The following is a 13,274-nucleotide window of genomic DNA, read 5'->3' as shown; positions in this document are numbered from 1 at the left end:
TGCTGCTGCTTGCAGAAAAAAAAAAAACTATTAGCTAGGTGCTTCAGTATGTGCAAAAAAGTCATCAATATAGTGATAGTGACAGACAAGCTACCAACAATCGCATTTCAAAGAAAACCAAAGTCACTAGAAATGTTACTATAGAAATGTATATTTTATCAAAATTATATTTGAGACACTGTTTTCTGATGCCAAGCTGATAAAAATCACAGCATTGACAACACTATTATAGTTACCGGTAATATTATTTGTATGTACAGTAGTATAATCAATGTCTTTATTCAAAGCACAAATTAAAAGACACATCTCTGCATATTGTCACCACTTTGTGTTTTTTTTATTCTTTGCAGACGCAGATTTGCACTTATTTCTACTAGAAACAATAAACATGTTTGTCCCTCTGATGTACAAAAAAAAAAAAAGAAAAAAAAATTCTGTTATACTGACTGGTATGTCACTATTATTTAAAAATACAACAAAAGTGCAAAGGATCAGTTCCTCAACAAAATTTTTAAAATAGTACTCTAAACTAATGTAGTATTATGAAGAGGTAGTGAACATACCTGTTCTTGCAGCTTATCTAGGTCTGCCAAAATATATACTACTTGATGTGTTGAAAGAGATGGTGAAGATTTTGTGTGTGTTACAGTAGTGCTGCCCAGGTCCTCTTCATTTGAGGTAAAGTTTGGTGTTGAGACAGACTTTCCAATGGTTGCTAGTATTCGAATCCCATCTTTATTTGCATCAACTGAAGCTTTTGATAATACCTAAACAAACATAGTAATAATGAATGAAACATATTTTGACAGCGTCAATTAATATGGCCAAAAACATTCTTAGTTATCTTTGTTACTTGCTGATCATCTGTATTTTTCAAGTCAAACCTATTTTTCCACAAATAAAATACAATGCTTGTATTTGTGTTTTAAAATGGAGTTCAAACAGCACAAGTCCAAACATAAAACAAAAACCTGAAACTTTTTGAATGGAAAAAGATTAAATTTCAGAAAACATGCCTTCTATTGTTTCTAAGATGTGTTTATGAGAATGAAAAGACATTAGAAATATTTTTTATAACACGTTGTAGGCACTATTTTTTATACAATAAATGCATGCAATATTCTGATTACTTGTCTGCTGAAAAACAACAGATATAGATGGTGTCTGCATGTTAAACAATGTTGTAAAACACAAAAACATGAGGATTACCTCAGTTATGTATTTTTACTTAAGTTTTATCCTTTTTCATGGAAACACCTCTTTCATTCCATTGTGGGATACACTGATAAGATGATAATTTGGTTACAATTTACATTTTCAAGATGAGCCAGCTGTATACCAAGATATTGCATAGTAATTTATCTGAGAAATGACTGCTTAATAGAATTTATGCTTAAAAGAATTTAAAAACGAGTCTCACCTCACTTAGGAACTTTGAATATCTTGACAACAGTTGTAAAGTTAACTTCCAGAAGCGATGTGCCAAAAGTGGCAAATAAATATTCTCAGACCAGCATTTACTCAGGTTATTCCATAAAACATGTGTAGCCAACAGTCGATAAGCACTTCCAGCTGCATGAACAGGTAAGTAGAGACTATATTACTTTTCGGGGGGGATGGGGTTCTTTCTCCAAACTAAGTATATTACTGGATTCTATATGGCAAACTAAAAAAGACATATTTCCACATGCCTTTACAGTCTTAATGGAAATGAGATTTTAAACTCAAACAACACTGGCTATTACCTCACGTAAACATTATCTAAAACTACTGTAAAAACCAAAACACACGAACAAATTACCTGGTGCTTCACATAAATCTTCTGATAAAGCCGCCTCCACATTTCCAGCAATTTCTTTAAATCTGTTGGAAATATTTAAAAAAAACTATTTGATATCTCTTAATGGTTAGAGATCTGAATTTTAGTTTAGTTAAACTCGTTCATGTTTCTTCTGATGCTCCATTGCTTGGAAATACATTCATTGGCTACTTTATCAAGTACACTTTACTAGTACGGAGTTGGATCCCATTTCGCCTTCAGAACTGCAGTAATTTTTATGCATAGATTCAGCTAGGTCCTGGAAACATTCTTCAGGGATTTTGATCCATATTGACATAAACCACCACATAGTTGCTGCAGATTTGTCGGCTGTATGTCCATGATGCGTACCTCCCATTCAACCACATCCTAAAGATGCTGTGTTGCAGGGGTCGCCAACTCCGATCCTGGAGGACTACTGTGGTTGCAGGTTTTCATTCTAACCCTTGCTTTAATGAGTGCCCTGTTTGTGCTGCTAATTAACTTCTTGTGAATTAATTTTAAGTGAATTACTTTTTAAGATTTGTTCCCTTGAATTTCTTCATCTCTTTCCTTAAATGGCACCCAAACAGAAATGAAATGTGAAGTGAGGGAGCCAACAGAAGACCAACTAACTCAGGGACTCAAACCCCAACCAGCTGCGTAATGAGGTGCCAATTCTTGTTGTTAATTAAACCAGTTTTTAATTCCGTGGCTTGTTGCTGCTCGTGGTGCATTAGCAGACATTTCTAAAATTGTTGATTTTCTCTTTCTAAGAGCACTGTTAAAACGTTTTGGGGATCTGAGCAGACCAACATTCCTGTGCCCTTCATCGTTCTTTATTTTCAGATATTGTATGATGGACATTAGTTGTTTTGGCTCATTTTGTATCTCATTATTGTTTGGCTGCTAATTAAGGAAAAAAAAAACAACGGGGTCTGAGTCTTCAAGAGCAAGTCAATTAAAATGACTTTAAAAGATGTTAATTAGCAGCAAAAATAGGTCTCTCATTAAGAAAAGGGTTAGAAAACCTGCAGCCACGGTGGTCCTCCATGACCAGAGTTCCCGACCCCTGCTGTATTGGATTCAGATCATGCATAACGCAGTGTGTAGAATTCATACTAAAACATGGGTGTACGGACAAAAGCAGAAATGTGCGTACGCACAAAAAAAATCCAGATGCATAAATCTGTGCGTACGCCAACTTCCATGTTCTTCTGCTCCATGAATCCCAACCAGCATGAAAAGTAACGCATGTGCACATGTCTGCCGTCACTCCCCAGCTCCTCCCAGAATTACGCCTCTTTGAATATGCAAATCAATATAAAATAGCCCTTAAACTCAGCGTTCTGTGAAAAGACAATAGATACTTTATTAATCCCCAAGGGGAAATTCACATACTCCAGCAGCAGCATACTGATAAAAATGTTTTTTATATATTAAATATTAAATTAAAGAGTGATAAAAATGCAGGTATAACAGACAGTAATTTTGTATAATGTTAACGTTTACCCCCCGGGGTGGAAATGAAGAGTCGCATAGTGTGGGGGAGGAACGATCTCCTCAGTCTGTCAGTGGAGCAGGACAATGACAGCAGTCTGTTGCTGAAGCTGCTCCTCTGTCTGGAGATGATACTGTTCAGTGAATGCAGTGGATTCTCCATGATTGACAGGAGCCTGCTCAGCGCCCCTCGCTCTGCCACGGATGTCAAACTGTCCAGCTCCGTGCCTACAATAGAGCCTGCCTTCATCACCAGTTTGTCCAGGCGTGAGGTGTCACTCTTCTTTATGCTGCCTCCCCAAAGCACCACCGCGTAGAAGAGGGCGCTAGCCACAAACGTCTGATAGAACATCTGCAGCATCTTACTGCAGATGTTGAAGGACACCAGCCTTCTAAGAAAGTATAGTTGGCTCTGTCCATTCCTGCACAGAGCATCAGTATTGGCAGTCCAGTCCAATTTACAATCCAGCTGCACTCCCAAGTATTTATAGGTCTGTACCCTCTGCACACAGTCACCTCTGAGGGGCCTGGGCCTCCTAAAATCCACCACCAGCTCCTTGGTTTTGCTGGTGTTCAGTTGTAGGTGGTTTCAGTCGCACCATTTAACAAAGTCCTTGATTAGGTTCCTGTACTCCTCCTCCTGCCCACTCCTGATGCAGCCCATGATAGCAGTGTCGTCAGCGAACTTTTGCACGTGGCAGGACTCCAAGTTGTATTGGAAGTCTGATGTATATAGGCTGAAAAGGATTGGAGAAAGTACAGTCCCCTGCGGTGCCCCTGCTGCTTACCACAATGGCAGACCTGCGGTTCCCGAGACGCGCATACTGAGGTCTGTCTGTAAGATAGTCCATGATCCATGCCACCAGGTATGTATCTACTCCCATCTCTGTCAGCTTGTCCCTGAGTAGCAGATGTTGGATGGTGTTGAAGGCACTAGAGAAGTCCAGAAACATAATTCTTACAGCACCACTGCCTCTATCCAAGTGGGAGAGGGATCGCTGTAGCATATAGATGACGGCATCCTCCGCTCCCACCTTCTCCTGGTATGCGAACTGCAGAGGGTCGAGGGCGTGGCGGACCTGGGGCCTCAGGTGGTGAAGCAGCAGCCACCCCATGGTCTTCATCACATGTGACGTCAGGGCGACAGGCCTGACGTCATTCAGCTCACCAGGACGTGATACCTTTGCGACTGGGGTGATGCAAGATGTTTTCCAAAGCCTCGGGTCTCTCCCCTGTTCCAGGCTCAGGTTGAAGATACGCTGTAGAGGATTCCCCAGCTCCAACACACAGACCTTCAGTGCATGTGGTTGTAGGTAGCTTCCTCACTCTTGGTTTGTAGTGATGCTGAAGCAGAACCAGGTTATGATCTGCTTTCCCAAGTGCAGGCAGCGCGGTGGTGCTGTATGAGTCTTTAACGTTTGCATACAGTAGGTCAATAGTCCTATTTCCTCATGTGTTACAATCCACATACTGGGCAGGTAATGTTTTGTCCAGCGTCACATGGTTAAAGTCTCCAGAGATTAGCAGAAGCGCCTCAGGGTGCTGTGCTTGTAGTTTAGCAACAGTGGCATGGATGACGTCACCCGCTATCTCCACGTCCGCCTCAGGAGGGATGTAAACAATAACAACAATGGCATGTCCAAACTCTCTGGGCAAGTAATAGGGATGCAAAATTACGGCCAACAGTTCGATGTCCCTGCAGCAAGAGGAGATTTTGACGTTTACATGTCCAGGTTTGCACCACCTTGTATTCACATAGAGAGCGAGTGCTCCTCCTTTCCGCTTCCCGCAGGTATTTGCGTCACTGTCCGCTCTAACTGCGCTAAACCCGTGTAGCTCCACGTTAGCATCTGGGATGCTAGTTGTTAGCCACGTTTCACAAAAACACAACAAACTGCATTCTCTGTAGGTCCTGACATTTTTCACCAGCGCAGCCAGTTCGTCGATCTTATTTGGTAGTGAGTTCACATTTCCCAGGATCACAGAAGGCAATGGCAAAAGCACGGGGGGAAATAAAAGAATTTCAGCAAATACCAAGTGGAGGCAAGGAAAAACATACTACATGTTGGTTTAAACAGTGGTATAAACAACAAAAGGAAGTTGAGTGACAGAGTGTCAGAGAAACTCGAAAGTTCAAGTTCACAAAGTCGCACAGTGACCGATATCAAAGTCGCCATGAAAAGGCGAGTCGTAGCCCACCATCTGAGAGTCATATGGAAGCTTATTAGGGTACAGAGAAAAAAAAAAAAAAAAACCAGACACACAGTGGGGAAAAAGCACGGAACTTTAATCTCAAAATTTCCACTTTAATCACATAGTTTATTTTGTCATTGAAGTAGAACATCATATATTTCATCTTAAAATCTTTAATTTACTAGTTTCTCAAATACCATCGTAACTAAAGTATGTATTGTATGTGTTCTGTGTGTGTGAATTACTACGTGCTTTTTAAACGGGGCTTTCTCTTCCTCTGACAGGACACAGAATCCATTACATTCGTGATATTACAGTGCTCTGAATAATTTAAATACCAAGATGTATACTTGACATCATTTTCATGATAGGAATTAAAGCATGTGATTAAACATGGGAGCACAGTGGCGCAGTGATAGTGACGAGCTGGCACCCCATCTAGAGATAGTTCCTGCCTCCCGCAAGATGCTTGCTGAGCTGTGTGCGACCTTGGATGAAATAATTTATTGCAGCAGTACTGTCTCTTTCAAATGTACTAACCCCAATTCCTGTCCTTCCTTTTCTTTCTCCAAGTACCCAGTTGCTACACAATCAGCTCTGTAATAGACGTCAACCAATCTGTAAGCTTAGAACGCCGATTCTTCAAGACTTGTAAGGAACATTGAAATATCTTCGTAATACATATTTAATTATTCTATCCATCCAGTATCATGCCAGCCCCAGCAAGAATACAACACAAGGCAGGAACAATCCCTGAACAGGGCGCCAGCTCGTTGCTAACGCTGCGACACCGTGTCCTCACATGTTTAATTATTAACAATATAGATTATTTAAATGATGTTAACATTTTATCGGTATAATGTAATAAACATTTTGCTGCATTTCAACTTAAAAATAATATCGTCATCATATGTAAGTATGCGCTTTATAAAGTGGCTCAAGTTGTGCAATATTATAACTATCGCATGTTTACAGTGAGGTGATTGTACTTACAGTGGTGTGAAAAACTATTTGCCCCCTTCCTGATTTCTTATTCTTTTGCATGTTTGTCACACAAAATGTTTCTGATCATCAAACACATTTAACCATTAGTCAAATATAACACAAGTAAACACAAAATGCAGTTTTTAAATGATGGTGTTTATTATTTAGGGAGAAAAAAAATCCAAACCTACATGGCCCTGTGTGAAAAAGTAATTGCCCCCTTGTTAAAAAATAACCTAACTGTGGTGTATCACACCTGAGTTCAATTTCCGTAGCCACCCCCAGGCCTGATTACTGCCACACCTGTTTCAATCAAGAAATCACTTAAATAGGAGCTGCCTGACACAGAGAAGTAGACCAAAAGCACCTCAAAAGCTAGACATCATGCCAAGATCCAAAGAAATTCAGGAACAAATGAGAACAGAAGTAATTGAGATCTATCAGTCTGGTAAAGGTTATAAAGCCATTTCTAAAGCTTTGGGACTCCAGCGAACCACAGTGAGAGCCATTATCCACAAATGGCAAAAACATGGAACAGTGGTGAACCTTCCCAGGAGTGGCCGGCCGACCAAAATTACCCCAAGAGCGCAGAGACGACTCATCTGAGAGGTCACAAAAGACCCCAGGACAACGTCTAAAGAACTGCAGGCCTCACTTGCCTCAATTAAGGTCAGTGTTCACGACTCCACCATAAGAAAGAGACTGGGCAAAAACGGCCTGCATGGCAGATTTCCAAGACGCAAACCACTGTTAAGCAAAAAGAACATTAGGGCTCGTCTCAATTTTGCTAAGAAACATCTCAATGATTGCCAAGACTTTTGGGAAAATACCTTGTGGACTGATGAGTCAAAAGTTGAACTTTTTGGAAGGCAAATGTCCCGTTACATCTGGCGTAAAAGGAACACAGCATTTCAGAAAAAGAACATCATACCAACAGTAAAATATGGTGGTGGTAGTGTGATGGTCTGGGGTTGTTTTGCTGCTTCAGGACCTGGAAGGCTTGCTGTGATAGATGGAACCATGAATTCTACTGTCTACCAAAAAATCCTGAAGGAGAATGTCCGGCCATCTGTTCGTCAACTCAAGCTGAAGCGATCTTGGGTGCTGCAACAGGACAATGACCCAAAACACACCAGCAAATCCACCTCTGAATGGCTGAAGAAAAACAAAATGAAGACTTTGGAGTGGCCTAGTCAAAGTCCTGACCTGAATCCAATTGAGATGCTATGGCATGACCTTAAAAAGGCGGTTCATGCTAGAAAACCCTCAAATAAAGCTGAATTACAACAATTTTGCAAAGATGAGTGGGCCAAAATTCCTCCAGAGTGCTGTAAAAGACTCATTGCAAGTTATCGCAAACACTTGATTGCAGTTATTGCTGCTAAGGGTGGCCCAACCAGTTATTAGGTTCAGGGGGCAATTACTTTTTCACACAGGGCCATGTAGGTTTGGATTTTTTTTTCTCCCTAAATAATAAAAACCACCATTTACAAACTGCATTTTGTGTTTTCTTGTGTTATATTTGACTAATGGTTAAATGTGTTTGATGATCAGAAACATTTTGTGTGACAAACATGCAAAAGAATAAGAAATCAGGAAGGGGGCAAATAGTTTTTCACACCACTGTATAAGTACAAACAGTTCTACAAGGAGCACTTGATGGACTGATTGAGTGCGTTAATAGTTCTTGGGATGTTATTGTTAATATTATACAATAAAAACATACATTTGATTTACGTCTGTAACAACCGCTGTAAATTTATAGTGCTTGTCAAAGTTAGCGTTCACGCTCGCCCCGATCAGACACTGCTGTTTTCAAATAAAGACGCGCAATAACAGAGGTGAACTCGGATCGGAAAAAACAGAAGCCATCCCCGCAAGAAATGTTGACTCACATAAAAGAACAACGCAGCTGCACCAGGCGTAAAGGCAAAAGTCCGGCGTCATCCTGCCAATCACCTGTCCTTCAAAGAAACAGCACGGCTTACAGAGCTCACCAACGTTACACCATCCAGATCTAAACACTAGCGTGGTGTATGTGCCCAAAAAAAGTCTAACTGCATTCTTGTACCATTGCTCGCGTACTAAAGTGTCAGCAGGTATTTTTCGTGGCATTACACGTGTAATGTGTGAGCATGCCCTTGACGATCAAACAGAGGAAGCTCAACAGTTCACTTGTGACTTTATGCTGTAGGAAGATAAGTAAATAAATCAGCTCGCATGTTATTTATTTGAATCAAATAAAGACGCGCTATAGCTATTTATCTATCCCCTCAGCTGTTTTTATATATATTATATAATAACAGTTATAAAGACGCTTCTGTACTTGCACTGTTACTTAGAGAGTCAGATCGGGGGGAGGGGTGATGTTAGAGCGCATGAGCTTATTCAGTGCAGCAGGAACAACGCACATGTTGTTCTTTTTTTTCTTTCAGTACATGTGCCTTCCCTGTTTATTTATATATCTAGTGACTTTTCTGTCTGTCTGTCTGTGTGTGTGTGTGTGTGTGTGTGTGTTATGGATCTTAAAAATAACAGTTATAAGGACAGTTGTTCATGTTAATTGCAGTCTCAATTGTTAAAAATAATATTTTAAAAGGAGAATCCCACATGAAAATACAACGATCTGACTGACTGACAGTGCATACCACTTTATATGGTTAAAAAGAAAAAAAAATAACACTTTCTTTCCAGCGGAGAATCGAACTCGGGTCTCTAAGGCGCAACAGGCCTGCTGCGCACTGATTGGCTGATCAGTCTGTGTCAACTATCCGCGACTTAGTATGTATCGTGATCGTGATTTAGAGAGAATAAAAGTGAAAAAAAATAACGGAAACTTTTACAAGTCCTATAAATGTACATTGTGTGTTACAGACGCAAACCATGTGTATGTGTGTACTGTAATATTAACAATAACAGCAGCTCATTACTGAAAACAGCAAATATAGGAGTGAGTCGGGATCGAACCGGGGACTCTTGATTACACTGGGGACGCTTGATTGCAAGTCAGCAAATCTTACCATTACTCTACGGAAACTATTGTTTTTTCTTCAATCTTTTGTGAAAGTGTTTATTTGATCTTTGGCCTTCAGGCTTCGTATATTATATAGTTTATGCCTACATTTTGTCATTTACTACTAAAATATGAAAAATGTTTCTGTTTTAAAAATGCGTTTACACAGATTACTGTAGAAACAGAACACACATGAAATGCGTGTGTTCCAAATAACGATCTATTATTTCCACTCTAAAACTCTAGCAGTTCAGTCACTCCCAGATAATCAAACAAGGCATGACCTGGGAAAACTTAGTGAAAGTTCTGCGACGGTGGGGAATGGAATAGCCGGCTGCTTGCTGGCTCGTCTTAATCGGCACATTTAGAAGACAAAAGAGAGGTGAGAACAGTTTTAAGGTGTGCCGGATCTACGAGTTTTTTCATAGACTCTGGTAATTTTAGTGTTAACAAGGCATTTTCGCCCAGACAACTTCCGCTTACAGGATATTTCCCCCTTTTCAGACCATTCTCTGTAAACCCTTGAGATGGTTGTGTGTGAACCTCCCAATAGATCAGTAGTTCCTGAAATTCTCAGAAAATACCATCTGGCATCCACAACCCATGCCAAATTAAAATTCACTTAAATCACCTTTCATCCTCATTCTGATGCTTGGTTTGCACTTCAGTGTCAGGTCAGGTAGGGGAGCATGCACTGGTACAACACGCTGCTGCACCAACTGCACAATGAAACAGCTCGGGATCCTCATCGGCAACCCCCCAGACAGACACGCAGTCCAGTCCCACTGCCTAAAAATGACCATCAATCTTCCACAGCCTGGTCCTACGTGGGCGTCCATTTGGCCTGGTCCAGGCGCTCAGGGCCTCAACAATGAGAATCCTGTAAGATGGATCACCCTTGGGGAAATCACACCAAATGACCGTAGTGCCATAATTGATGCTCCCTCACAATGCAGGTAATGATTTGTCTCATTCAGGACTCCATGAGGAACAGCTCTTTTGAAAAAAGTATTCTCTGAAGAGATACTGTACTGAAGGAGTCCAGTCTTAGTCTCAGGACACTGGATGGCGTCCGTGTCTCACTACCATATAGGAAAACAGGAAGCACTAGGAGTCTAAAGACTTGGACCTTTGCTAAGATATCGGGAGCACCACACACCTCTTTCCAGCAACCTCATGATCCCCCCATGCATGCATATTTGCATTACCAATAGGTGAGCCTAATAAAGTGGCAAGTGAGTGTATAAGCCACTGCAGTAATTTTTTTTTATTTTTTTTTTTTTTTATAAACATTTTATAAATACAGCTTTACTTAATAACACAGGTGTCAATGGTAAATGAAAGTATTAAACATATAAAGTAACATCAGCTTCAAAAAAAATTAGTAAATTGATATTTTAAAGTCAAAAGATTAATTTTATATTGTCTTCTCTTTTCTCTCTTTTTAGAAGATAAAAACACCTGTTATTTAAATTATTTTACTGTTTCTACCAATATTTTCATGAATTATCAACATTCTTTTGATTCATAACATTCTTAAAATTTTAATCTATTAACTAACCTGAGTTGGAAATAAACTGGCAAATTCCATTTGTTGTGAAAGCTCTTGTATGACTGGTGCATTCTGAGCCTCCTTACACTGGCCTGAGAGCCACACTGGCGTTCAAATTTTCTCACAAACTCCATACTTATAGAGTATTTCTAGGTTGGATGAACAGAGGACACATTAGTAAACTCCCAAGAACAGTTGATCAGAACACATTCAATACAATAAAGGCAAACACCCCTTTAGTAGATTTGTACATTTTTTGTAGGTGGATTTCAAACAAAGTTATGTTTTGTTATTTTTATACACCGTACATAGCAATTGACTGAATACACAGTTCAGAGTACACTTAATTCTAAGCCTAACAGTATGCTAACTTCACTGTCTAAATACTCAAAATACGCAACATAAAAATCTTCCAGGAAACTTAAATCCTTAAGGAGTATTAAAGTGTTATAGTAGAGATTTCTCAAATTCCCTATGTATACAACTTTAAAAACAAATGACTGTTTAATAAAGCCCAAGTTAGGGATAAAGCTAGTAAAAACTTTACCTCATGGAATGCATCTGGGTTGCCAGGGTTAAAGATAGATGTCAGTTTCTCTTCAATGCCTCGTACCATCTCTGGCCAAACAGAATTGACCAAAAAGTCATAGCCTGGTACAGTATCTGCTCTGTCACTACAAAAAAGAAAATCATTGCAGAAATTAAAGCATCAGAAAACAAGAGAAAAGTAACATTTTTGATTATAATAAAAACTGAATATTTAAGTGCAAAGACAAGTGCAGATAACAAAACAATGCATGAAAATGATGAAAAAAGAGTGTGTAAAAAAAGACAAAAAGAGAAACATCTGAAAATGGCTTGACGCAGGCATTGAGGCTGCACATCCTAATTTAGGGTATTTCACTAAAAACTCAATATTTATAAAGAAATTGACATTTCATGTGGTATAGGTAAAGGTCAATTAAAGACTTCACTAAACATTTTTTATTTAAGTTCGACATTGTTTTGTTCACATGAACCCTAATGAGGCAACTATACTAAAATTTATTGACATTGACACTAATGAATGATCATTCCTCAAACTGAAGCTGATCAACACTGGTCTCTGAATAACCACACTAGAAGTAAGATGGTTGTGAATTTTACACATTTTTACAATCATTAATCAAGGAATTTAGATTAAAAAAAGTTATGTTAAAATACATTTCACAAAGAAATGCAGAGTGGTGACAAGTACTTCTAATACAGTGTGTGCATATTTTGTTTCATTGAGAAATATTGAATGCATTTGAAATGCATTTATACATATTCTCCAATCAATGTGTTTCTGCAGTCTAGTCTATGTGTTCATGTCAATAGATTTCATGTCATTTTTAATGCAACATTTTATAAATGAGCTGTTAGAAAAAAACACTTCACTATTACAGTGAATCTACTTCTGTTTCATTTTTCAAAAAAGCAAACAAAATTGCAAGGTAGTTTGAAAAATAACAGAATAAACTAATAAAATTATGGGTAGAATCTTCAAGGCTAAGAGTATAATAGATATAACAAATGAAAGTACACTACTGTTGAATCAGTCAAGGAATAAACAGGTGGAAAAGAGATGAATAACATTAATCAGGGTTTCCACTCTTTTTAAGGAATCATTTTCCAGGACATTTCCAGGAGCTTTTTCCAGAAATTCATGACAGGATCTGGTCATACAGTCATACACTTTAGTCGCAGGCTTAACACCATTTTAATTTCTCTTTGATTATGCAGGGACTTAGTGTCACCGATATGCTAAATTACATAAAGGCAACACCAATTAATGCACTGATGTATAATGCAGTTGTTTGACCTGTTTTTGTTGCACACTGTTTTAAACTGCAAAACTCTTTTAAAGAAATAAATGCCTCTTGGATTGTGGAAAACTATCCAAACACTGACATATACTGAGCAATTCCATAATGTTCAGTATAGAGCTGTTGATGACACCATGAAATAGGCTACCATAGTGACCTAATTTCAGTAAAAGTTACTTGCATATTACATATTATGTCATTGTTTGTATCAAATAAATTTATGTACAATGTTTGTATTAAACAAAACTGCATAAAGCCAATTTATTGCCTATATCATGTGTATGATGCCTATAACACTAATATATGCAACAATTGGCACGCGACAAAACAAAGTCAGAGTTAACTTTCAACTGGTAGCTTTACTGGGAATACAGCAGCTGTAGAATT

At 38.9% G+C, this 13,274-nt stretch overlaps 1 protein-coding gene across 1 annotated transcript in view; it reads right to left on the bottom strand.

Annotated features, from left to right (window-relative positions):
* cog2 (component of oligomeric golgi complex 2) overlaps positions 1 to 13,274 on the bottom strand; it is a 96,004-nt gene that overhangs the window by 27,312 nt on the left and 55,418 nt on the right. Inside the window, exons 9-13 of the mRNA XM_028797299.2 lie at positions 11,588 to 11,714; positions 11,050 to 11,189; positions 1,802 to 1,863; positions 1,421 to 1,572; positions 564 to 767 (exon numbers count right to left, since the gene is read on the bottom strand). Coding sequence (XP_028653132.1) covers positions 564 to 767; positions 1,421 to 1,572; positions 1,802 to 1,863; positions 11,050 to 11,189; positions 11,588 to 11,714 — 685 coding nt within the window. The remainder of the gene's footprint in view (positions 1 to 563; positions 768 to 1,420; positions 1,573 to 1,801; positions 1,864 to 11,049; positions 11,190 to 11,587; positions 11,715 to 13,274) is intronic.

This window comes from Erpetoichthys calabaricus, chromosome 3 (assembly GCF_900747795.2).
Source record: "Erpetoichthys calabaricus chromosome 3, fErpCal1.3, whole genome shotgun sequence".
NCBI lineage: Eukaryota > Metazoa > Chordata > Cladistia > Polypteriformes > Polypteridae > Erpetoichthys > Erpetoichthys calabaricus.
This window is presented reverse-complemented; position numbering and strand designations above follow the sequence as displayed.